General features: G+C 44.8%; 1 protein-coding gene and 10 non-coding genes across 11 annotated transcripts in view; all 11 read right to left on the bottom strand.

Annotated features, from left to right (window-relative positions):
• SLC38A9 (solute carrier family 38 member 9) overlaps positions 1-26,792 on the bottom strand; it is a 174,826-nt gene that overhangs the window by 32,829 nt on the left and 115,205 nt on the right. The window contains exons 3-6 of the mRNA XM_083153597.1: positions 12,628-12,760; positions 6,896-7,014; positions 2,847-2,910; positions 288-381 (exon numbers count right to left, since the gene is read on the bottom strand). Coding sequence (XP_083009723.1) covers positions 288-381; positions 2,847-2,910; positions 6,896-7,014; positions 12,628-12,760 — 410 coding nt within the window. The remainder of the gene's footprint in view (positions 1-287; positions 382-2,846; positions 2,911-6,895; positions 7,015-12,627; positions 12,761-26,792) is intronic.
• Positions 16,615-16,778, bottom strand: LOC146044327 (U1 spliceosomal RNA). Its single transcript, XR_014464870.1, has one exon. It is a non-coding gene; the product is annotated as a U1 spliceosomal RNA (small nuclear RNA).
• Positions 17,984-18,147, bottom strand: LOC146043247 (U1 spliceosomal RNA). The gene has a single exon (XR_014464246.1). It is a non-coding gene; the product is annotated as a U1 spliceosomal RNA (small nuclear RNA).
• Positions 18,656-18,819, bottom strand: LOC146043236 (U1 spliceosomal RNA). Its single transcript, XR_014464235.1, has one exon. It is a non-coding gene; the product is annotated as a U1 spliceosomal RNA (small nuclear RNA).
• LOC146043225 (U1 spliceosomal RNA) lies at positions 19,328-19,491 on the bottom strand. The gene has a single exon (XR_014464224.1). It is a non-coding gene; the product is annotated as a U1 spliceosomal RNA (small nuclear RNA).
• LOC146043214 (U1 spliceosomal RNA) lies at positions 20,702-20,865 on the bottom strand. The gene has a single exon (XR_014464213.1). It is a non-coding gene; the product is annotated as a U1 spliceosomal RNA (small nuclear RNA).
• Positions 21,374-21,537, bottom strand: LOC146043203 (U1 spliceosomal RNA). The gene has a single exon (XR_014464202.1). It is a non-coding gene; the product is annotated as a U1 spliceosomal RNA (small nuclear RNA).
• On the bottom strand, positions 22,748-22,911 carry LOC146043181 (U1 spliceosomal RNA). Its single transcript, XR_014464180.1, has one exon. It is a non-coding gene; the product is annotated as a U1 spliceosomal RNA (small nuclear RNA).
• LOC146043843 (U1 spliceosomal RNA) lies at positions 23,420-23,583 on the bottom strand. Its single transcript, XR_014464781.1, has one exon. It is a non-coding gene; the product is annotated as a U1 spliceosomal RNA (small nuclear RNA).
• Positions 24,794-24,957, bottom strand: LOC146043170 (U1 spliceosomal RNA). The gene has a single exon (XR_014464169.1). It is a non-coding gene; the product is annotated as a U1 spliceosomal RNA (small nuclear RNA).
• LOC146043159 (U1 spliceosomal RNA) lies at positions 26,168-26,331 on the bottom strand. Its single transcript, XR_014464158.1, has one exon. It is a non-coding gene; the product is annotated as a U1 spliceosomal RNA (small nuclear RNA).

Below are 26,792 nucleotides of genomic sequence, written 5' to 3'. Positions count from 1 at the left end.
TCTGACAGATGTACCGATTCCGTGTTTCAGACATGACAGATTTTTTTTCTTTACAACTTTTTCTGTCAAAAGTTGTAATTTCTGAGACAATTCTCAAAATCGAAAACATTCTGTACCATATTTATTAAAATCAGACCCCTAATGTTATTTTATTTTTTTTAAATCCTACGTATAGAGCTTCATAATAAGCATTTTTCTAAATGTTAAGAGAAATAAAGGTTAGAATTTGTACTGGGCTTATCAAAATCGGAAAACGTAGTTTGGGATCAATTGAAGAAAATACTTACGTATTGCCCCACGGGATTTTACCACCCTGTAGCAGCAGTAGAGTGTTAAAAGGCCCATTAGGAAAAGTATAACAACACCAGTCGTGAACCCAGCCTAAAACAGAGGAAAATGTGAGAAAAACTTTGTTGTAGTAAAAAAAATGTGCAATAATTTTACATGCTGAATGCAAAGTTTTGTAAGCAGAGGCGAATTTAGACCTCATGGGGCCCTAGGTAAGATACCAGTTTGTGGCCCTTCTCCCTCAAACAATCCATTGCCCTATATTTTTGCGGCTGATTGCAGGCAGCATGGATAGAGTACTTTGTCATGTGCAAAGTGTACCGATAAATGTTCAGTTGTGTGAAAATCAACATTGCGAACATATCTGAATTATGCGTAATAACGGTGTCACAGTCACAAGTAAACTGCACAATATACAGCGGATGAAACCATTTTCTTTTGTTATCCTATCAAAGTACATCAAAGGGATTTGTGGAGTGTGGGCAGGTCCGTTTGATGTCATGACATCCCGTGGTAGTCGCACCCAATCTCGCTGGGTAGTACATACCCTTCTTCACTTTCAAAAGAGCTGCCCTTAATTTCAGTAAAAAAGTTAAAGCAAAAATGTAATAACAACAGGTGTTAAAACAGGTGTTACAAAAACAAATCTGACAGTTAAGGTAGGAAAGAGCTGCGGTCACAGGTGAAGGTTGGTCATCACTGAGCAAGTTCATGGAAGAGACTCTACAACAAGGCTGGCCAAACCGGTCATCGAGATTTACCAATGGTCCACGTTTTCCAAATCTCCTAGCTAGTGCACAGCTGTAGTCATTACTAACTGTTACATGTCCCAGGTCACCTAGCTGGTGCACAGCTGTAGTCATTACTAACTGTTACATGTCCCAGGTCACCTAGCTGGTGCACAGCTGTAGTCATTACTAACTGCTCATTGCTATGGGCTTCATGCTTGATGCCAGCGGTTAACCTGCTCTACCAGGGGTTAACATGTTCATTGCCATGGGTTTACATGCTCTGCCAGGGGTTAACATGCTCATTGCCATGGGTTAACATGCTATTTACCATAGGATTAACCTTCTCTGCCAGGGATTAACATGCTCTAGAAACACAATCAGGCGCAAATATTAAAATTATAACTATTAATATTAATAATGTTCCACCAAAAAAATAGTAATTAGGTCAAAATACCTATTCTTATTAGTAATTATTTAATCACAACGCTATTAGGGCTGCTCCCATCCGCAACACGGAGATTGCCAGACTACAAGAAATAAAAATATTTAACTATACACTTCAAATTTAAGATGTACAGGTATAATGAGAGAGCGCCACACACTAGAACTACCAATTCAGAGTTTTTAATAAAAATAAATAAAGAAAACACAATAAAATTACACAGTATTAAAATTACATAATATTTCATATTTCTCATTGATACAATCTATCTAGGACTTATGTAGTAGTATCCGACTCCATATACATTCAATATAGATCACACTGCCACTTTAAAAGAAATAAATCAGTTTAGCAATCACAGTTCAATTTCCAAACTTAGAACCGGGTTGGTTGTGGAGTTAATGTCCCAGCTGTAGGTTTTTCAAACAGCGGTAATAAGGTGCGAAATGCCCCATATTGAGGGAGAATGTTTGGGATTATATTGTCCACAGCAACAGACGGCAAACAGATATAGAATGCAGAAAAACCCCAATGTTGGGGAGAGTGATTGATACAACCTTTTACTTGTAGCGTCCCCGGCAGCGGTCATGCTGTTTTTCTGCATTCTATATCTGTTTGCCGTCTGTTGCTGTGGACAATATAATCCCAAACATTCTCCCTCAATACGGGGCATTTTGCACCTTATTACCGCTGCTTGAAAAAACTACAGCTGGGACATTAACTCCACAACCAACCCGGTTCTAAGTTTGGAAATTGAACTGTGATTGCTAAACTGATTTATTTCTTTTAAAGTGGCAGTGTGATCTATATTTAATGTATATGGAGTCGGATACTACTACATAAGTCCTAGATAGATTGTATCAATGAGAAATATCAAATATTATGTAATTTTAGTACTGTGTAATTTTATTGTGCTTTCTTTCTTTCTTTCTTCTTATTAAAAACTCTGAATTGGTAGTTCTAGTGTGTGGCGCTCTCTCATTATACCTGTAAATCTTAAATTTGAAGTGTATAGTTAAATATTTTTATTAACCTGCTCTGCCCGGAGTTACATGATCTGCCAGGAGTAAACTCCCAAATCACGTGGCGGGCTCTCAGCAGGCCCTGGAGTCGGAGAGCGGAAGGACTTCTGTGATGCTGCCCCCATGCCGGCCCACGTCCGCACTCCTAATGCCGCAGCTGAAAAGTTGACTATGACCCAGCGCACTCGCCAACAAATAAAAAAAAAATGTGTGTCCAGACCCGGGCCCCCCTGACAGGCCTGGGCCCGGGTAAACTGTGCCTACTCCCCCCCACCCTCTCGGCACCCCTGTTGGTAGACCTTGAGGACAGGTTTGGCCACCCCTGCACTACAACACCACCTCTCCATTAAAAGTTAGTAGTACCTGCTTAATCCCCCAGGGGATACTGAGGATTGATGTTCCCATCATTGTGTTCCAGATCATAAATCTGTAAAATAAGACAAATGATGATGAAATACTGGGGTGAACCATGAGCCCCTGATGCCAGTGTAAAGTAGGTGTAAGTCTCCATTACCATGTGTACAAGTGTTACAGTATGGGGCACTGTATGAAATCTGCTTACATGTCTGGCCATTGGTTTATAGTTAACAAACAGATTCAGATGAATGCGAACATGTTGTGATGTAGAGAGGAAAATAGTTTGTTCTTCTATGTGGGCCCTTTGAACACTGCCTTATATGGAATGTTGTGGTGTGAAGGGTGTTCTTGATTAAAGTAATGTCCCATACACACGGGGCGAGTGCTGAGTGATCTAGTTAAGCACAGATTGCTCAGCACACAGCAATCTGTCACTGCCCATGTTCTATGGTGAGAGAACAATGGTGATGACTAGATTTATACTGCAGTCAGGCGATGGTGATGCCCAGGAACGCGTATCGCCATCAGTGTGGGGTATAAACATGGAGTGATCCCTGCTTCATTTCTAAGCGATCTAGTCCAATTGCTTACAAATAGCCCCTACATCACCCAGTGTGTATGCACCATAACTGTATACACAGCGTGATGAATTATACTTACTATCCACTAGATCAGCGGTACTCAAACTGTGGGTCCCGACTTTCTCAGCATGGGGTCGCGACTCCATGTTGCTGACTATCAGACTGATGACTTTCCTAATCTCAGTCAGTGATTAGGAGGAGTCACAATCTGTGGAATTGTCTGTTATTTTTGACTCATCCCATCATGTTGTGCCTCCACAATGCTGCCATGTATGTGCTGTCTGCTGACTACACGTGTGATGTGATAGGTTATGGTACATTAGACTCCTCCCATCATGTTGTGCCTCCACAATGCTGCCATGTATGTGCTGTCTGCTGACTGCACATGTGATGTGATGGGTTATGGTATATCAGACTCCTCCCATCACTCTGTGCCTCCACAATGCTGTCATGTATGTGCTGTCTGCTGACTACATGTGATGTGATGGGTTATGGTATATTAGACTCCTCCCATCACTCTGTGCCTCCACAATGCTGCCATACATGTGCTGTCTGCTGACTACACATGTGATGTGATGGGTTATGGTATATTAGACTCCTCCCATCATGTTGTGCCTCCACAATGCTGTCATGTATGTGCGGTCTGCTGACTACACATGTGATGTGATGGCCTTCTGCAGTAACTTGCTGGGGTCCTGTAATTATTTCTATTGTCTGATGGGGTCTTAGACCAAATAGTTTGAGGAACCCTGTGACTTGCTGTGTATGTGCATTCAGCCCAGTGGATGGATGGTACTGCTGTGTATGTGCATTCACTGCACTGGATGGATGGCACTGTTGGGTATGAGCATTCACTGCACTGGATGGATGGCACTGCTGTGTATTCACATTTGCTGCACTGGATGGATGGCACTGCTGTGTATGCACATTCGCTGCACTGGATGTTACTGCTGTGTATGTGCTTCAGCTGTACCGGATGAATGGCACTGCTGTGTATGTACATTCACTGCACTGGATGGATGGCACTGCTGTGAATGTGCATTACCTGTACTGGATGGATGGCACTGCTGTGAATGCGCATTCCCTGCACTGGACAGGTCTAAAAATTGACACCACTGTAGAACTTAAAAATGTGCTGCTTATTCTTTTGGGGCCCTCACTGTGTGCGGATTTGTTGCACAGGATTAATTGCATGGCTGTGTGTGCAGATTCACTGCACAGGATGGAATGCACTGCTGTGTATTAGCATTTTCTGCACTGGGATGGCACTGCTGTGTGTGCGGCTTTGCTGCACCGGATAGTTATCACTGCTATGGCACTGCTATGTGTGTGGATTTGCTGCACTGCAATGGCACTGCTGGGTATGTGCATTCGCTGCACTGGCATGCCACTGCTGCATATGTCCATTGGCTGCACTGGATGGATGGTACTGCTGTGTGCATGGATTTGCTGCACTGGGATGGCATTGCTGGGTATGAGCATTCACTGCATTGGATGGATGGCACTGCTGTGTATGTACATTCGCTGCACTGGTTAGATGGCACTGTTGGGTATGAGCATTCACTGCACTGGATGGATGGCACTGCTGTGTATTCACATTGGCTGCACTGGATGGATTGCACTGCTGTGTATTCACATTTTCAGCACTTGATGGATGGTACTGCTGTGTATTCACATTTTCTGCACTTGATGGATGTCACTGCTGTGTATTCACATTTTCTGCACTTGATGGATGGCACTGCTGTGTATTCACATTTGCTGCACAGGATGGATTGCACTGCTGTGTATTCACATTTTCTGCACTTGATGGATGGCACTGCTGTGTATTCACATTTTCTGCACTTGATGGATGGCACTGCTGTGTATTCATATTTTCTGCTCTTGATGGATGGCACTGCTGTGTATTCACATTTGCTGCACTGGATTGATGGCACTCCTGTGTATTCACATTTGCTGCACTGGATGGATGGCACTGCTGTGTATTCACATTTGCTGCACTGGATGGATGGCACTGCTGTGTATTCACATTTGCTGCACTGGATGGATGGCACTGCTGTGTATTCACATTTGCTGCACTTGATGGATGGCACTGCTGTGTATTCACATTGGCTGCACTTGATGGATGGCACTGCTGTGTGTTCGCATTGGCTGCACTGGATGGATGGCACTGCTGTGTATTCACATTGGCTGCACTTGATGGATGGCACTGCTGTGTATTCACATTGGCTGCACTTGATGGATGGCACTGCTGTATATTCACATTGGCTGCACTGGATGGATGGCACTGCTGTGTATTCACATTGGCTGCACTTGATGGATGGCACTGCTGTGTATTCACATTGGCTGCACTTGATGGATGGCACTGCTGTGTGTTCGCATTGGCTGCACTGGATGGATGGCACTGCTGTGTATTCACATTTGCTGCACTTGATGGATGACACTGCTGTGTATTCACATTGGCTGCACTTGATGGATGGCACTGCTGTGTATTCACATTGGCTGCACTTGATGGATGGCACTGCTGTGTGTTCGCATTGGCTGCACTTGATGGATGGCACTGCTGTATATTCACATTCGCTGCACTGGACGGATCTTAAATTTGCCACCCACTATTGTAGAACTGAAATATGTGTTTATTCTTGTGGGGCCCTTGTGTCATTTTATTAACATTTCTTATTGGGTTGTGTTCTGTAAATATTTAGCCTAAAGTTTAAACATCTATATTTAGTTTCACTGCGAGTATGGGCCTGATTCAGACGTTGACACAAAGGCCATTGCTAGTACTATACCGTAGGCAGCAGATCTGCAAAACTTGCTAATGCCCCAACCAAGGGTATTTGTACAGAGTTGCCCACCCATGTCTGTGGTCCACCACTTGCGAACAAAGAAGCAAGATCAGTCACACATTGGTGGCACTACTGGAGCTCAGAACAACCCTATGATTGCTTAGAACATCAGTTGCAGGTGAGCTGCTGTAGCCTGTATGGCTTCTTACGACCACACCTGCATGTGACGAGCCACCCCATAATTCTGATGTTACATTTTGAATGTGTCCTGAGATCCCATTGATGTGTTGTAATCCAAATATGGATGTAATGAAATACACATCTCCTGATCAGTAACAGCTGATATGTGTGCAGAGGGGAATGTTTAGAATCTTCAAAAGGGCAGAGATTTGGAGAAGTTGCCCATAGCAACTTGGCGGACATGCACTAGGTCGACATGGACAAAAGATTTTTTTTGGTGTCTGTAGACATGGGCCCCCAAGGTGGACAGACATTGGGTGGGATGCAGCAAAGCCCCTCTAGCGGGGCACCACTGTGGAGGGAATCGCAAGCAAAAGCTGGCATTCCCCCGCAGCCGGCGCTGTCACCAGAGGGACTCCCGTGATAATTAACAATGCGGTAAGCTGCAATGTGTGGGGTGGCGGATGTTATGCACCCCCCCCCCCCCCCCTTATTTTTACAAACATACACTGTGACAATGCTGGAGTTTCTTTCAGAGCCGTCTGCTCCGCCAATTTTTAAAGCAGTTCCTAATGGACTGTAAACATAGATTTCTTCTGGTGCAGGAATGACATGATCTGGAGCAATCTACAGAACAAAATAAAATAAGACATTTAAAAAACATGTTTTATCTGATGGTCTTTCTGACTGTACCCCCTCTAGTCTTGTATTCTCTTCTTTCCTCTCTCTGTAAAAATCCTGTTTATATTTATCCACTCAATTTCTCTTTTATTACTTGTTTCTCATGTCAGTCTGACTTTTAAACTGTCCTTAATTCTCCCATCATCGAATTACATTTTGCTCTCTCCCTTTTGAATCGCCTCTTTAGGTCTCTGTACATGTCATGGTACATTTACTGGTTAGATCAGTGGTTCCCAACCCTGGTCCTCAAGTACCCCTAACAGTGCACATTTTCCAGGTCACCCAACAGGTGCACTCATTATTCAGGCACATTTGAAAAGATCCACAGGTGGATCTAATTATGTCACTTGTGATTCTGTGCGGAGACCTGCAAAACATGCACTGTTGGGGGTACTTGAGGAACAGGGTTGGGAACCACTGGTTTAGATCATACTTGCCTACTCTCCCAGAGTCCCATGCATCCACGGAAAAGCAGGCAGATCCCCTGCATCCTAGTGATAGGTATGGGCCAACCAAAGCATTAGGTCAAAAGGTTGACCTGGGCTTTTCAGTTTTTGTCCACAATGTTGACATTGTATCGGTGCACAGTGTCCACTCGCCATGCTTTGGGCACGATGCCTTGCTACTATTCTCCCTCCACGCCCTAGTGGATGGTATGGCATCAAATACTGCCTGTCGGCACAGAAAAGGTGAAAATATCATGTTGACCTTTTGACTGTCGACCTAGCCATTGTCGAATTTCCATTTATGTCGACCTTAGTCATCTTGACTATTTTAGGTGTCGACCTTCAGTGGCTGATCCACTGCATTTCGACCTAACGACCGGATACTCATGTGATGTGGGCAGGATGAAGAGACAATAACGGCAATCTTGGCAGCTCAAGGAGAGTACAAGGCTAAAATGACCAGAATTGTGTCAGAACTCTGCAGACCCATGCATGGTAGCATTTTCCCAGAATGGGGCTTGGTGACATCAGAGTCTGTCCCAGCCCCTGAAGTGTACATCAACAAATTCTCTCCGTGTTTCTCCCAGAGAGGAGTAAAGAAAAGTAGGTAGATGGGCCGTGGCCTAGAAGCTGAGGGAGCAGGATGTGGGGACCCGGTGTTCCAGCATCTTCATTATAAACACCACTTTCACATTTCCTGAACACCCTGTGAGGCAGATGCTCCCATATTTTCTGAAGCCATGGCCTCTATTTTTTGATGGAGCCAAGTACGACAGCAGTAGAGTCGTGGAGCTCCCCTGCATGAGACCAGCGCATGCCCCTCTGCTGACTGATGAGGAGGTCTGTTATTTTTCAGGGTTGTTTCAATTAATGCTATGGGGCTTTATCCCCAAAAAGCAGATAAGCCCGGAAGCCTTAAAAGAAGGGATCCTTGTAGTAGGCAGTGACCTAAACTGGACTCTTAAGCCTGATTTAGATACCTCGGGTGTGGTACAGGGGTCCGACAGTCATTAGCCCGACGTCGGGATCCCGACTGGCTGGACCCAGGCAGCATGGTGAGCGCAACTAAGCCCCTTGTGGGCTCGCCACGCTGCGGGCACAGTGGCTCGCTACGAAAGCCACCTATTCTATTCTCCCTCTATGGGGGTCATGGGCCCCCACGAGGGAAAATAGCAGGTGGCCGTCGGGAACCCGGCTGTCGGAGTTTTGACAGTCGGTATCCCGACTGGCACCCAGATACCTCCATAGTTACCCTTATAAGTTGTATCTGAATGTCCACCGCATGGTACATAAACACCTGCTGGTCGATACATGGAGGCTCCAGCACAGTCACTACACTTTCTTCTCCTTGCAACTAGCTCCGAGATCTACATTGGACTACTTATTACTCCATAGGTACTTACAGCTTTTGAAACAGACATCTGTAGAACCGATGACCTGGGCTGATCATGCCCCTACTAATATTCTTCCCTGGCACTTGAATGAAAGTCTTCTTTTGAACGCTTAATGCAGGCCCCAGATTGACCACTCTCACTGAATACTTGGAGTTAAACAATTCCTCTGAGATTTCCAAACTCGCTGAATTGGTCCATAATGCCACCCTGTCAGCTGCTGACCAGTCGGCCTTAGCACAAGCGGAATTTAACTCACTACTAAATGAAAAGGTGAAACATCATTTTAGATTATGCAAAAACTGCTATTATCAATGGGAGAGCAGTTGCCTTCATGGAAGCTGTGAATGACAAGAATGGTAGGGAGCAGAAGCTAACTTCATACTATATAACCGATCATCCTTGGACTCCCCTTCAGCTTTCAGTGTCTGACTACCTTCAGAAGATTAGTTTTCCCCCCATTTCTGAAGTACAAAGGGATTGGCTAGACCGACTGTTCTTGCTGAAGGAGTTAGCAGAGGCATTGAAAGCCATGGCGCGTATCCGGTGAAAGCACAGGCCCTGATGGCTATACAGTTTTGTATTATAAGACGTTCCGCTAAACTCTTTTACCTAGGATATCATCTGCCTTTAATTCCATCTCAGATGAGATTAAACTTTCTCCCCAGTCCTTTGAAGGGTATACGGTCGCTAGGTTGACACTATGAACGTTGACATACATTACGTCAACACTTTTTTTTTCCAAAACATTCATTCCCTACCATCCACTAGGGCGTGGAGGGATATAACACTGATACAGTGTCCATGTCGACTTACGTCAAAATTTGGAACCAAAAAAAAAAAATGTGAAAAACTCATGTCTGCCTTTTGACTGTCAACCTTCCCATTGTCGACCTAATGCTTGTGTCGACCTTAGCCATATTGACCTATTTCATGTTTCGACCTAAGCCCTGTTGATCTTTAGTGGTCAACCTAATATATGTCGACTTGCATCGTGTCGACCCTATGACCCATACCCCCTTTGAAGCACGTCGCGGTTATACATAAGGAGGGTAAATACCCGGCTCTATGTTCCAGCTATAGGTCTATGGGGCAGATTTATTAAGCTTGGAGAAGAGATAAACTGGAGATAAAGTGGAGAAAAGGTAAAAGGAGATAACGCAAAAGCCAATCAACTCCCAACTGTCTTTTTCAAACACAGCTGATTGGCTGGTGCTTTATCTCCTTTTACCTTCTCTCCGCTTTATCTCCAGTTTATCTCTTCTCCAAGCTTAATAAAGCTGCCCCTATCTCTCTCCTGAACAATGATGTCAAATTATACGCTGAACTCATCTCAGACAGCCTCAAGATTCTTATCTCTGCGTTAATTCCCTTTGATCAGGTGGGCTCAGCCCCAGGCGGCGAGGCGCAGGACAACAGCACTACATTTATAATGTATTGACTGAGCAATCCCCAGCTATCCTCATTTCAACTGATGGAAAGAAGGCATTCAACAAGATCAATTGGCTGTTCATAAGGGGGGTGCTGGCACACATGGGACTGAGTTCTACCGCTTTCCATAGGATCCTGGCCTTATATACCATTCCCACGGGTATGGATCCTTGGGTCACCAGCAAGTAGGTCGACACCACTAGGTCCACATGCAGGTAGGTCCATATGCAGAAAAGTCGACAGGGTCATTAGGTCGGCTTGGGTAAGGTCGACTGTGAAAGGGTCGACATGTTTTTTGTTTTTTCACCCTTTTTTTTTTTTTACTCAAATGTCATCACAGTCAACATAAACCCTAAAACGGAGCACCGCTGCGCTCGCCATGCTTCGGGCACGGTGTCCTGTCGACCTTAACTCATCGACCTAGTGGTGTCAACCTAATGCTTGTCGACCCAATGACTGTATCCCTTTCCCACAACCAGTATTAAGATTAATGGTAGCCTTTTATATAAACTGAAGTATTTACTACTCTCCCAAATCACATTTGAAGGTACAGTCAGGAGACCTAGAACAACGGCCTTATTTACAGTAAACAACACTCTGGCCTGGACTTCTTCCTATTAACCATCATATTGAACACAGTGTAACCAAATAAACAACATATTCCAAAAAACATAAAAAATATAGCTACACAATGTAATAATAATAATATTACAAGTGCTTTAGTGACAGTCAGCGATATGCTTTCTATCTCTGGCTATATGAAAGCACGCCACTGTCACTAAAGCAGCGCCACTGTGCCCAATCACATCTGCCTCAGTGACAGGGGCGTGCTTTCATATAGCCAGAAACAGAGAGCATGTCCCTGACTGTCACTGAGGCACTGCTATAAGTGCCGCCTGTAATGCATTTTCTAATGTGCATCGACAGCATGCTAGTTGTCCCCGCCCCCTACTTCAGAACTTTAACACTGACACCCGGATGCACCGCTCTTGGTGCCTCTCTAACCAATTATAATAATCATTTTACCACTTATTTATTATACTTATTTTTCTAATATAAAGCATATACTTATGACACATATTATTGCAGTCCCCTCCTACATACATTCTGGGGATAACAGAAATTTGTACCTTAAAACTAGTGTTTTTTCCAAAGGGATTTCCAGCAGTATCTAACAGTTGCTGATGTAGCTCTGAGTAGCCTCTTTGTTATATCCATAGCTGCCAACCCTCCTGCATTCTGCAGGAGACTCCCTGAATTAACAGCAATCTCCCTCTCTCCCTCATTAGTCTAGCAATCTCCCTCATTTCACCTATCCCACATTACACTGTTACATTTTTTGGGGAAAAAGGAATAAGAGACAGATATATTTACATTGAATCATCAGCACCATTTCCCAGCACTTTACCAAGTATAGTATCTCTTACTAACTGCTCTGGGGCTCATCTACATTTGGAGATAAGTCATTTTACAAGATTCCTCTCAGATGTAGCGGTACACACCCACGCTTCTAGGTGCCACGTTCACAATCTCTTTTCACAATCTCTCCATATATGGAATTAGACACGCCCTTTGGGTGGAGCGTGACACGCCCCCTCAATGGGGCGCTGTGCAAAATTCTATTACCAACTGCAATCTCCCTGAAACTAGTTTTGAAAAGTAGGCAAGTGTGGTTATATCATCAATAAACTATTCTAACCACTTGCCTTGTGCATTCGCTTCAAATGCAACCACACCAGGCTGGGCTTTCCCTGACAAGTTGCATCTGATGTGACCAGTAGCTGCTGGAAGATAGTCTTACAATAATGCTAAGTGCAGTGATTGTCCAGCCCAGCAGCACCCACCACCAGGCGGCTGCAGTAAGGAGCAGCCAGGGAAATCTAGAGTTCTGTGCCTTTTACCATGTGGTCCTGTGTATTCCTGAAGCAGATGGGAAATGTTAAATCACCATCAGCCCCCTAAGGGTGTCCAGAGCCTGCTTCTCTCTCTGTAGGTGCACAGGATTAGCGTAATAAAATAAAAATAAATAATAATAAAAATAAAAAAGCATCCCGTCTGTGCAGACAATGGCAAATGTCAGTTTGCGATGGTCCGATCATCGCAAATATTAAAATGTTGGATCGGTTTTAAATAATGTTTTTAACCTAATTCAATATTTTTTTATTTATTTAAATTTCTGAGCGGTTTTATTCAGTTAAGTGGTTAAAGAGAAGTTAAAGTAGTGTCCATAATGATTGCAGAATAAAGCATAGCAATAGCAAGTACACGAGATTACAAAAACACTAACTTACCAGCGCCTGCTCAGATGGAGGGCCGAGCTTGCTATAGTAATGAATGCGCTTGTTCATAGCCGAAGCCTGGATTGTAACTCTCAGGGGGTCATCATTAATACTGGTAATGTACGCAGGCTCTATATGGAATGGCCTGTAACAGAATAGAACAATTATTATTTAGACACTTTAAAAAAAAAAAAAAGGTCATTAGTTCGACAGTGTCTAGGCCGACATGGGGGTTTTCACTGTTTTATGACCTCGCATCGTGAGCTATGCTTCGGACACACTATTTTATTCTCCCACCATGCCCTAGTGGATGGTAGGGACCGAAATACCGCCTGTCGGCTCAAAAAACTGTGAAAAATCTCATGTCGACCTAGACGCTGTTGAACTAATGACCTGTCGAACTAATGACCTTTCGACCTAGAACCATGTTGACCTAGAACCATGTCGAAATGCAAAAAAGGAATGTTAAACTGTTACACCTAAGAAAATGCAACAGGTGGGATAAAATATCACACCTGTTGCTTGTTCTTAGGTGTAGCGCAGTTTAACATTCCTTTTTTTCATTTCTATTGTATTTGGGCCTGACACCCAAATTATTTTAACTGTAGCTCAAGCAATCCTGCTCCTCCCTAGGCACCCTCTAAGGACACATAGTGCCCTAACCTCCTTTTTTTCCCCCATATCGACCCAGACCCATGTCGATCTAATGGTGTCGACCTAATGACTGTTGACTATCATGCTGTAGAGAAATAACAAAGTTTTTGGTGAAACACCCACTGGCGAGATGTAATTAAACTTACACAAAGTATTGTTTTGTATAGGTCCAGACAGATGGATAAAAAAATCTAAAGACTCAAAAGACAAGAGCAACAAAAAAGACCATAGTGTGGTAATGTCATACAATTTCTGGATGATTTTAAATTAAGTAGCACACTCACAAAAGTGGGTCATATATGCGCATATCACCAGTCTTTAAGCCACATCTGAGTTGTATTCTCCTCCTCAGGTTTTTTTAGATCTATAGGACTGATGGAAGAACTAGATAGTGCAATATTGTTTGTTATGAAAGAATAACCATTTTTAATGGTGCACTCACATAGGATAAAACAAATAAAAACATATCACCCAATCCTGGGTAGAACGGTATCCGGCCGGTCCAGCCTCAAATGCAGAAATGGTTCACCAAAACAGAGATAATGCGGCTCCCACAGGTCCGGTCCGTTCGGTGATGACAATAAGCTTGAGCGCGCTTTCGGGCTAATAGAGCAAATAAGGAAGTGGATGTGAAACGCATAAGCGGCAGAATGAATATGACCACTTCCGGCCTTCGCGGAAATCGCGATACGTCATATCCCGAAGACGCAGCCGGAAAGAACAGCTGTTTGGGATTCCTAATCATGTACGGGGATATAAGAGCCGCCCCGGTCGATGATGACAACACGCTTCTGAGGAAGGGCTCTATTAGCCCGAAAGCGCGCTCAAGCTTATTGTCATCACCGAACGGACCGGACCTGTGGGAGCTGCATTATCTCTGTTTTGGGGAACCATTTCTGCATTTGTGGCTGGACCGGCCGGATACCGTTCTACCCAGGATTGGGTGATATGTCTTTATTTGTTTTATCCTATGTGAGTGCACCATTAAAAATTGTTATTCTTTCATAACAAACAATATTGCACTATCTAGTTCTTCCATCAGTCCTATAGATCTAAAAAAACCTGAGGAGGAGAATACAACTCAGATGTGGCTTAAAGACTGGTGATATGCGCATATATGACCCACTTTTGTGAGTGTGCTACTTAATTTAAAATCATCCAGAAAATGTATGACATTACCACACTATGGTCTTTTTTGTTGCTCTTGTCTTTTGAGTCTTTAGATTATTTATCCATCTGTCTGGACCTATACAAAACAATACTTTGTGTAAGTTTAATTACATCTCGCCAGTGGGTGTTTCACCAAAAACTTTGTTATTTCTGTATATGCTTTAAAGCTTTTCTGGTGGAAGCTTTCTTGGTGTCACCCTGGGCAGAGCTGTTTGATTGCGCTGTGGAGATCAGATATATCTTTCTACTATCATGCTGTAGACCAAATTACCACATCCCGTTCAACCCAGGGGACCAATCAAAAGCTACAATAAAGAAATTGTGTATTTTGATTGGACCTCCCATTGACAATTCCCTCTGGGACCAATGGTCGCAAACAAAATGACTTGGATTGATAATGTTAACATAGTTAAAATGTCATGTACAACAATAATGAAACTACTGTTCAGTGCTCATAGGGTTACCAGAATAATAATTATGACCACCAGTGGATGAATAATGGAGTAAAATAAAGGTCACCATCATAGTCCATTCAATAGGGAACAAAGGAAATCCTAAAGCATTAGTGAATCCTTGATGATATGGTTTTAAGATCCTCCTCAAATCTCTTATATAATAGCCCAGAACTATCAACCTGTGAGTGTGTGTATAACGCTGGGCGGAGTCACCGTGAACTCCACCCCCGCCCAGCATTATACACACAGACAGACAGATCTGGCTATAGAGATGAAGATAAAGAGTAAGAAGCCAGCAATAATCCCAACACTCCAGATTCCCACCTGTCCTCACTTATCACACCAGCTGCGAAGCTGTGCACACAACACACGCACAGCCGGAGCTACCTCAGTATTTAGCAGCAGCAGCCAGCAGTCATGAGGCTTGTGTCCCACTCCCTGCTTCCTGCTGCTCTTCACAGTTCACTCAGAGATTGGCTGGTACCTCCGCCCCCCTCCAGCACAAGCTCCCAAAGAGATCCTGGGCCAGATTCTCTAAGCTTCAAAAGTGATAAACTGGAGAGTGATAAACAGCCAGCCAATCAACTCCTGTCTGACATTTTTCAAACACAGTCTGTGACATGGCAGGTAGGAGCTGATTGGCTGGCTGTTTATCACTCTCTATTTTATCACTTTTGAAGCTTTGAGAATCTGGCCCCCTGCCAGCAGCCAGACATACAGAAACGGTGACTGGGACATTCTTTATGTACTTGAGGGAGGTGGCTGGGTGCAGGGTTGGTTTTATCTTTGTGTTCTATATGAAAGTGCAGGGTTAGCTAAAGTGTTGGTTAAAGTGCAGGGCTGGGGAACATGTGTGTTGGGGAGAGTGCAGGGCTGGGGAACATGTGTGTTGGGGAGAGTGCAGGGCTGGGGAACATGTGTGTTACGGATGATGCTGGGTGCAGGGCTGGGGGACATGTGTGATGGAGGTGGCTGAGTGCAGGGTAGGGGTACAGGTGCGTGAGGGATACTGCTGGGTGCAGGGTAGGGGTACATGTGCGTGAGGGATACTGCTGGGTGCAAGGTAGGGGAACATGTGCTTAAGGGATACTGCTGGGTGCAAGGTAGGGGAACAGGTGTGTAAGGGATACTGCAGGGTGCAGGTGTGTGAGGGATATTGCTGGGTGCAGGGTAGGGGAACAGGTGTGTAAGGGATACCACATCTTATAAGCACCATAAACAAATATTTTGTGTTTCTTGTTTTGCCATTAATCCCATGGCCCAAAATTTGCCCTTGAAATGAAATGCTCTTTCTTCCAATTGTCGCTGTCTCAATTTGAACGCTTACTATGTGTAGGAAGACTACAGCCGTCCGACAAGGCCTACCATTTTACAACTTAGACAAGCCACTGCATTAAATGAGGGCCAACACTTTTTTTTTCTGTCTTCTTTAAACCTGACACAAGATGGGAAGAGGCCGTTGAAAAGCTGGAAGCCTACTTCGCAAAGCAAGTGTGGGTCTGTAGTGACCTCTATTGGTTGTATATGCAAAGCACACTATAAGGCACCAAAAAATCAAGAAAGCATATACAGCCAGCAGAAAGGAGAAGAGATCAGAACAGAACGCAGAATGGAAGGTAGAAGTGCATCTTCAAGGGTGCAATGGGAGGAGTTGCAGAGTAGGGAAGGTTGATTGATGAAGAAAAAAACCATAATGGAGCTGACTTTTACCAGAGTTGATCAGGGGATAGCGCGAACGCAGTCCCCCACTACCACAAATTATGCAGTTGAGTTTCCCGCATTTGGGGAAATCGCAGGGGTCAACACACCCGGAGTGCAATGGGTGAGCCTCGCCCTGGGTGAACCACCTTCGTGATCATGGTATCTCCCCTGCCAGGTAAGTATGAGTTGGACTAGGTCTCAGGAAGGCCACTGCTCGGGCACATCCCTGTCGGGTGAAGGAGGTTTGTTTACATGAGGCAGCAGAAGTGAAGTCCCGGCTGGGGACAAAATACTGCAGGAAGGCCACGTTGACTTGGTAAGGCTGAATGGTGACTATTCCTGAAGCACCCCCAAACTATACCCACAACTAGTGCAAATCATTCCCATAGCACACTGCAGCAGACGGATTTGCATACCGTGATGTCATTTAAACAGTCGGTCAGAATTGGCTGCGGCCCTCATCTCCATATGAAAACTGACAGGCAGTGCACCGGCCCTATGTCTCGATGGGTTCTTGAATTGTACAATAAAGTATAAAGGCAGATTTACGTTTAACCCCCTCATTGCAGAGTTTCTCTCATACACGCACTGAAATATGTACTGATGTTTTCACCCGTCCAACATCAATATTAATGATTTTTTTAAGTTTGTTTTGCCCATCTCCAACCCTGGCGGCACTCACCCAAACTATAGTTAGTTTTTAGGGGGTTTTTCGTTCAAAAGATTTTGAAATTAGTAAAAAAACAAAGTCAATTGTCTTTTTAACACGCCAAAAGTTGTTTGGCCCAAATGGCCCCAAAAAAGTATTTTGTATTGAAATGTCAAGAAAGTGAACCAAAAGCAAATGTCGTTTTCCCCTTCACCCCCACATCTTATAAGCACCATAAACAAATATTTTGTGTATCTTGTTTTGCCATTAATCCCATGGCCCAAAATTTGCCCTTGAAATGAAATGCTCTTTCTTCCAATTGTCGCTGTCTCAATTTGAACGCTTACTATGTGTAGGAAGACTACAGCCGTCCGACAAGGCCTACCATTTTACAACTTAGACAAGCCACTGCATTAAATGAGGGCCAACACTTTTTTTTCTGTCTTCTTTAAACCTGACACAAGATGGGAAGAGGCCGTTGAAAAGCTGGAAGCCTACTTCGCAAAGCAAGTGTGGGTCTGTAGTGACCTCTATTGGTTGTATATGCAAAGCACACTATAAGGCACCAAAAAATCAAGAAAGCATATACAGCCAGCAGAAAGGAGAAGAGATCAGAACAGAACGCAGAATGGAAGGTAGAAGTGCATCTTCAAGGGTGCAATGGGAGGAGTTGCAGAGTAGGGAAGGTTGATTGATGAAGAAAAAAACCATAATGGAGCTGACTTTTACCAGAGTTGATCAGGGGATAGCGCGAACGCAGTCCCCCACTACCACAAATTATGCAGTCGAGTTTCCCGCATTTGGGGAAATCGCAGGGGTCAACACACCCGGAGTGCAATGGGTGAGCCTCGCCCTGGGTGAACCACCTTCGTGATCATGGTATCTCCCCTGCCAGGTAAGTATGAGTTGGACTAGGTCTCAGGAAGGCCACTGCTCGGGCACATCCCTGTCGGGTGAAGGAGGTTTGTTTACATGAGGCAGCAGAAGTGAACTCCCGGCTGGGGACAAATTACTGCAGGGAGGCCACGTTGACGTGGTAAGGCTGAAGGGTGACTATTCCTGAAGCACCCCCAAACTATACCCACAACTAGTGCAAATCATTCCCAGAGCACACTGCAGCAGACGGATTTGCATATTGTGATGTCATTCAAGCAGTCGGCATGAAACAGCTGGAGGCCTACTTTGAAATGCAAGTGAGTGTGGGTCCTGCAGCGACCTCTAATGGTTTTATTTGCAAAGCACACTACAAGGCACAAGAACAGTAAAAACATGGAAACATATGCGGCAAGCACACAGGAGAAGATATGAGAACAGAACGTAGAGTTAAAGGAAATAGCGCAGTTAAAGGGGTGCATGGAAAGGATTATGACTGAGGGAAAGAAACAAAAAGCTGACTTTTACCAGAGTTGATCAGGGGATAGCGCGAACGCAGTCCCCCACTACCACAAATTATGCAGTCGAGTTTCCCGCATTTGGGGAAATCGCAGGGGTCAACACACCCGGAGTGCAATGGGTGAGCCTCGCCCTGGGTGAACCACCTTCGTGATCATGGTATCTCCCCTGCCAGGTAAGTATGAGTTGGACTAGGTCTCAGGAAGGCCACTGCTCGGGCACATCCCTGTCGGGTGAAGGAGGTTTGTTTACATGAGGCAGCAGAAGTGAACTCCCGGCTGGGGACAAAATACTGCAGGGAGGCCACGTTGACGTGGTAAGGCTGAAGGGTGACTATTCCTGAAGCACCCCCAAACTATACCCACAACTAGTGCAAATCATTCCCAGAGCACACTGCAGCAGACGGATTTGCATATTGTGATGTCATTCAAGCAGTCGGCATGAAACAGCTGGAGGCCTACTTTGAAATGCAAGTGAGTGTGGGTCCTGCAGCGACCTCTAATGGTTTTATTTGCAAAGCACACTACAAGGCACAAGAACAGTAAAAACATGGAAACATATGCGGCAAGCACACAGGAGAAGATATGAGAACAGAACGTAGAGTAAAAGGAAATAGCGCAGTTAAAGGGGTGCATGGAAAGGATTATGACTGAGGGAAAGAAACAAAAAGCTGACTTTTACCAGAGTTGATCAGGGGATAGCGCGAACGCAGTCCCCCACTACCACAAATTATGCAGTCGAGTTTCCCGCATTTGGGGAAATCGCAGGGGTCAACACACCCGGAGTGCAATGGGTGAGCCTCGCCCTGGGTGAACCACCTTCGTGATCATGGTATCTCCCCTGCCAGGTAAGTATGAGTTGGACTAGGTCTCAGGAAGGCCACTGCTCGGGCACATCCCTGTCGGGTGAAGGAGGTTTGTTTACATGAGGCAGCAGAAGTGAAGTCCCGGCTGGGGACAAAATACTGCAGGAAGGCCACGTTGACTTGGTAAGGCTGAATGGTGACTATTCCTGAAGCACCCCCAAACTATACCCACAACTAGTGCAAATCATTCCCATAGCACACTGCAGCAGACGGATTTGCATACCGTGATGTCATTTAAACAGTCGGTCAGAATTGGCTGCGGCCCTCATCTCCATATGAAAACTGACAGGCAGTGCACCGGCCCTATGTCTCGATGGGTTCTTGAATTGTACAATAAAGTATAAAGGCAGATTTACGTTTAACCCCCTCATTGCAGAGTTTCTCTCATACACGCACTGAAATATGTACTGATGTTTTCACCCGTCCAACATCAATATTAATGATTTTTTTAAGTTTGTTTTGTTTTGCCCATCTCCAACCCTGGCGGCACTCACCCAAACTATAGTTAGTTTTTAGGGGGTTTTTCGTTCAAAAGATTTTGAAATTAGTAAAAAAACAAAGTCAATTGTCTTTTTAACACGCCAAAAGTTGTTTCGCCCAAATGGCCCCAAAAAAGTATTTTGTATTGAAATGTCAAGAAAGTGAACCAAAAGCAAATGTCGTTTTCCCCTTCACCCCCACATCTTATAAGCACCATAAACAAATATTTTGTGTATCTTGTTTTGCCATTAATCCCATGGCCCAAAATTTGCCCTTGAAATGAAATGCTCTTTCTTCCAATTGTCGCTGTCTCAATTTGAACGCTTACTATGTGTAGGAAGACTACAGCCGTCCGACAAGGCCTACCATTTTACAACTTAGACAAGCCACTGCATTAAATGAGGGCCAACACTTTTTTTTCTGTCTTCTTTAAACCTGACACAAGATGGGAAGAGGCCGTTGAAAAGCTGGAAGCCTACTTCGCAAAGCAAGTGTGGGTCTGTAGTGACCTCTATTGGTTGTATATGCAAAGCACACTATAAGGCACCAAAAAATCAAGAAAGCATATACAGCCAGCAGAAAGGAGAAGAGATCAGAACAGAACGCAGAATGGAAGGTAGAAGTGCATCTTCAAGGGTGCAATGGGAGGAGTTGCAGAGTAGGGAAGGTTGATTGATGAAGAAAAAAAACATAATGGAGCTGACTTTTACCAGAGTTGATCAGGGGATAGCGCGAACGCAGTCCCCCACTACCACAAATTATGCAGTCGAGTTTCCCGCATTTGGGGAAATCGCAGGGGTCAACACACCCGGAGTGCAATGGGTGAGCCTCGCCCTGGGTGAACCACCTTCGTGATCATGGTATCTCCCCTGCCAGGTAAGTATGAGTTGGACTAGGTCTCAGGAAGGCCACTGCTCGGGCACATCCCTGTCGGGTGAAGGAGGTTTGTTTACATGAGGCAGCAGAAGTGAACTCCCGGCTGGGGACAAAATACTGCAGGGAGGCCACGTTGACGTGGTAAGGCTGAAGGGTGACTATTCCTGAAGCACCCCCAAACTATACCCACAACTAGTGCAAATCATTCCCAGAGCACACTGCAGCAGACGGATTTGCATATTGTGATGTCATTCAAGCAGTCGGCATGAAACAGCTGGAGGCCTACTTTGAAATGCAAGTGAGTGTGGGTCCTGCAGCAACCTCTAATGGTTTTATTTGCAAAGCACACTACAAGGCACAAGAACAGTAAAAACATGGAAACATATGCTGCAAGCACACAGGAGAAGATATGAGAACAGAATGTAGAGTAAAAGGAAATAGCGCAGTTAAAGGGGTGCATGGAAAGGATTATGACTGAGGGAAAGAAACAAAAAGCTGACTTTTACCAGAGTTGATCAGGGGATAGCGCGAACGCAGTCCCCCACTACCACAAATTATGCAGTCGAGTTTCCCGCATTTGGGGAAATCGCAGGGGTCAACACACCCGGAGTGCAATGGGTGAGCCTCGCCCTGGGTGAACCACCTTCGTGATCATGGTATCTCCCCTGCCAGGTAAGTATGAGTTGGACTAGGTCTCAGGAAGGCCACTGCTCGGGCACATCCCTGTCGGGTGAAGGAGGTTTGTTTACATGAGGCAGCAGAAGTGAAGTCCCGGCTGGGGACAAAATACTGCAGGAAGGCCACGTTGACTTGGTAAGGCTGAATGGTGACTATTCCTGAAGCACCCCCAAACTATACCCACAACTAGTGCAAATCATTCCCATAGCACACTGCAGCAGACGGATTTGCATACCGTGATGTCATTTAAACAGTCGGTCAGAATTGGCTGCGGCCCTCATCTCCATATGAAAACTGACAGGCAGTGCACCGGCCCTATGTCTCGATGGGTTCTTGAATTGTACAATAAAGTATAAAGGCAGATTTACGTTTAACCCCCTCATTGCAGAGTTTCTCTCATACACGCACTGAAATATGTACTGATGTTTTCACCCGTCCAACATCAATATTAATGATTTTTTTAAGTTTGTTTTGTTTTGCCCATCTCCAACCCTGGCGGCACTCACCCAAACTATAGTTAGTTTTTAGGGGGGTTTTCGTTCAAAAGATTTTGAAATTAGTAAAAAAACAAAGTCGATTGTCTTTTTAACACGCCAAAAGTTGTTTCGCCCAAATGGCCCCAAAAAAGTATTTTGTATTGAAATGTCAAGAAAGTGAACCAAAAGCAAATGTCGTTTTCCCCTTCACCCCCACATCTTATAAGCACCATAAACAAATATTTTGTGTATCTTGTTTTGCCATTAATCCCATGGCCCAAAATTTGCCCTTGAAATGAAATGCTCTTTCTTCCAATTGTCGCTGTCTCAATTTGAACGCTTACTATGTGTAGGAAGACTACAGCCGTCCGACAAGGCCTACCATTTTACAACTTAGACAAGCCACTGCATTAAATGAGGGCCAACACTTTTTTTTCTGTCTTCTTTAAACCTGACACAAGATGGGAAGAGGCCGTTGAAAAGCTGGAAGCCTACTTCGCAAAGCAAGTGTGGGTCTGTAGTGACCTCTATTGGTTGTATATGCAAAGCACACTATAAGGCACCAAAAAATCAAGAAAGCATATACAGCCAGCAGAAAGGAGAAGAGATCAGAACAGAACGCAGAATGGAAGGTAGAAGTGCATCTTCAAGGGTGCAATGGGAGGAGTTGCAGAGTAGGGAAGGTTGATTGATGAAGAAAAAAACCATAATGGAGCTGACTTTTACCAGAGTTGATCAGGGGATAGCGCGAACGCAGTCCCCCACTACCACAAATTATGCAGTCGAGTTTCCCGCATTTGGGGAAATCGCAGGGGTCAACACACCCGGAGTGCAATGGGTGAGCCTCGCCCTGGGTGAACCACCTTCGTGATCATGGTATCTCCCCTGCCAGGTAAGTATGAGTTGGACTAGGTCTCAGGAAGGCCACTGCTCGGGCACATCCCTGTCGGGTGAAGGAGGTTTGTTTACATGAGGCAGCAGAAGTGAACTCCCGGCTGGGGACAAAATACTGCAGGGAGGCCACGTTGACGTGGTAAGGCTGAAGGGTGACTATTCCTGAAGCACCCCCAAACTATACCCACAACTAGTGCAAATCATTCCCAGAGCACACTGCAGCAGACGGATTTGCATATTGTGATGTCATTCAAGCAGTCGGCATGAAACAGCTGGAGGCCTACTTTGAAATGCAAGTGAGTGTGGGTCCTGCAGCGACCTCTAATGGTTTTATTTGCAAAGCACACTACAAGGCACAAGAACAGTAAAAACATGGAAACATATGCGGCAAGCACACAGGAGAAGATATGAGAACAGAACGTAGAGTAAAAGGAAATAGCGCAGTTAAAGGGGTGCATGGAAAGGATTATGACTGAGGGAAAGAAACAAAAAGCTGACTTTTACCAGAGTTGATCAGGGGATAGCGCGAACGCAGTCCCCCACTACCACAAATTATGCAGTCGAGTTTCCCGCATTTGGGGAAATCACAGGGGTCAACACACCCGGAGTGCAATGGGTGAGCCTCGCCCTGGGTGAACCACCTTCGTGATCATGGTATCTCCCCTGCCAGGTAAGTATGAGTTGGACTAGGTCTCAGGAAGGCCACTGCTCGGGCACATCCCTGTCGGGTGAAGGAGGTTTGTTTACATGAGGCAGCAGAAGTGAAGTCCCGGCTGGGGACAAAATACTGCAGGAAGGCCACGTTGACTTGGTAAGGCTGAATGGTGACTATTCCTGAAGCACCCCCAAACTATACCCACAACTAGTGCAAATCATTCCCATAGCACACTGCAGCAGACGGATTTGCATACCGTGATGTCATTTAAACAGTCGGTCAGAATTGGCTGCGGCCCTCATCTCCATATGAAAACTGACAGGCAGTGCACCGGCCCTATGTCTCGATGGGTTCTTGAATTGTACAATAAAGTATAAAGGCAGATTTACGTTTAACCCCCTCATTGCAGAGTTTCTCTCATACACGCACTGAAATATGTACTGATGTTTTCACCCGTCCAACATCAATATTAATGATTTTTTTAAGTTTGTTTTGTTTTGCCCATCTCCAACCCTGGCGGCACTCACCCAAACTATAGTTAGTTTTTAGGGGGTTTTTCGTTCAAAAGATTTTGAAATTAGTAAAAAAACAAAGTCAATTGTCTTTTTAACACGCCAAAAGTTGTTTCGCCCAAATGGCCCCAAAAAAGTATTTTGTATTGAAATGTCAAGAAAGTGAACCAAAAGCAAATGTCGTTTTCCCCTTCACCCCCACATCTTATAAGCACCATAAACAAATATTTTGTGTATCTTGTTTTGCCATTAATCCCATGGCCCAAAATTTGCCCTTGAAATGAAATGCTCTTTCTTCCAATTGTCGCTGTCTCAATTTGAACGCTTACTATGTGTAGGAAGACTACAGCCGTCCGACAAGGCCTACCATTTTACAACTTAGACAAGCCACTGCATTAAATGAGGGCCAACACTTTTTTTTCTGTCTTCTTTAAACCTGACACAAGATGGGAAGAGGCCGTTGAAAAGCTGGAAGCCTACTTTGCAAAGCAAGTGTGGGTCTGTAGTGACCTCTATTGGTTGTATATGCAAAGCACACTATAAGGCACCAAAAAATCAAGAAAGCATATACAGCCAGCAGAAAGGAGAAGAGATCAGAACAGAACGCAGAATGGAAGGTAGAAGTGCATCTTCAAGGGTGCAATGGGAGGAGTTGCAGAGTAGGGAAGGTTGATTGATGAAGAAAAAAAACATAATGGAGCTGACTTTTACCAGAGTTGATCAGGGGATAGCGCGAACGCAGTCCCCCACTACCACAAATTATGCAGTCGAGTTTCCCGCATTTGGGGAAATCGCAGGGGTCAACACACCCGGAGTGCAATGGGTGAGCCTCGCCCTGGGTGAACCACCTTCGTGATCATGGTATCTCCCCTGCCAGGTAAGTATGAGTTGGACTAGGTCTCAGGAAGGCCACTGCTCGGGCACATCCCTGTCGGGTGAAGGAGGTTTGTTTACATGAGGCAGCAGAAGTGAAGTCCCGGCTGGGGACAAAATACTGCAGGAAGGCCACGTTGACTTGGTAAGGCTGAATGGTGACTATTCCTGAAGCACCCCCAAACTATACCCACAACTAGTGCAAATCATTCCCATAGCACACTGCAGCAGACGGATTTGCATACCGTGATGTCATTTAAACAGTCGGTCAGAATTGGCTGCGGCCCTCATCTCCATATGAAAACTGACAGGCAGTGCACCGGCCCTATGTCTCGATGGGTTCTTGAATTGTACAATAAAGTATAAAGGCAGATTTACGTTTAACCCCCTCATTGCAGAGTTTCTCTCATACACGCACTGAAATATGTACTGATGTTTTCACCCGTCCAACATCAATATTAATGATTTTTTTAAGTTTGTTTTGTTTTGCCCATCTCCAACCCTGGCGGCACTCACCCAAACTATAGTTAGTTTTTAGGGGGGTTTTCGTTCAAAAGATTTTGAAATTAGTAAAAAAACAAAGTCGATTGTCTTTTTAACACGCCAAAAGTTGTTTCGCCCAAATGGCCCCAAAAAAGTATTTTGTATTGAAATGTCAAGAAAGTGAACCAAAAGCAAATGTCGTTTTCCCCTTCACCCCCACATCTTATAAGCACCATAAACAAATATTTTGTGTATCTTGTTTTGCCATTAATCCCATGGCCCAAAATTTGCCCTTGAAATGAAATGCTCTTTCTTCCAATTGTCGCTGTCTCAATTTGAACGCTTACTATGTGTAGGAAGACTACAGCCGTCCGACAAGGCCTACCATTTTACAACTTAGACAAGCCACTGCATTAAATGAGGGCCAACACTTTTTTTTCTGTCTTCTTTAAACCTGACACAAGATGGGAAGAGGCCGTTGAAAAGCTGGAAGCCTACTTCGCAAAGCAAGTGTGGGTCTGTAGTGACCTCTATTGGTTGTATATGCAAAGCACACTATAAGGCACCAAAAAATCAAGAAAGCATATACAGCCAGCAGAAAGGAGAAGAGATCAGAACAGAACGCAGAATGGAAGGTAGAAGTGCATCTTCAAGGGTGCAATGGGAGGAGTTGCAGAGTAGGGAAGGTTGATTGATGAAGAAAAAAACCATAATGGAGCTGACTTTTACCAGAGTTGATCAGGGGATAGCGCGAACGCAGTCCCCCACTACCACAAATTATGCAGTCGAGTTTCCCGCATTTGGGGAAATCGCAGGGGTCAACACACCCGGAGTGCAATGGGTGAGCCTCGCCCTGGGTGAACCACCTTCGTGATCATGGTATCTCCCCTGCCAGGTAAGTATGAGTTGGACTAGGTCTCAGGAAGGCCACTGCTCGGGCACATCCCTGTCGGGTGAAGGAGGTTTGTTTACATGAGGCAGCAGAAGTGAACTCCCGGCTGGGGACAAAATACTGCAGGGAGGCCACGTTGACGTGGTAAGGCTGAAGGGTGACTATTCCTGAAGCACCCCCAAACTATACCCACAACTAGTGCAAATCATTCCCAGAGCACACTGCAGCAGACGGATTTGCATATTGTGATGTCATTCAAGCAGTCGGCATGAAACAGCTGGAGGCCTACTTTGAAATGCAAGTGAGTGTGGGTCCTGCAGCGACCTCTAATGGTTTTATTTGCAAAGCACACTACAAGGCACAAGAACAGTAAAAACATGGAAACATATGCGGCAAGCACACAGGAGAAGATATGAGAACAGAACGTAGAGTAAAAGGAAATAGCGCAGTTAAAGGGGTGCATGGAAAGGAT

This window comes from Crinia signifera, chromosome 1, assembly GCF_055691185.1.
Source record: "Crinia signifera chromosome 1, ASM5569118v1, whole genome shotgun sequence".
NCBI classification, from domain to species: domain Eukaryota; kingdom Metazoa; phylum Chordata; class Amphibia; order Anura; family Myobatrachidae; genus Crinia; species Crinia signifera.
This window is presented reverse-complemented; position numbering and strand designations above follow the sequence as displayed.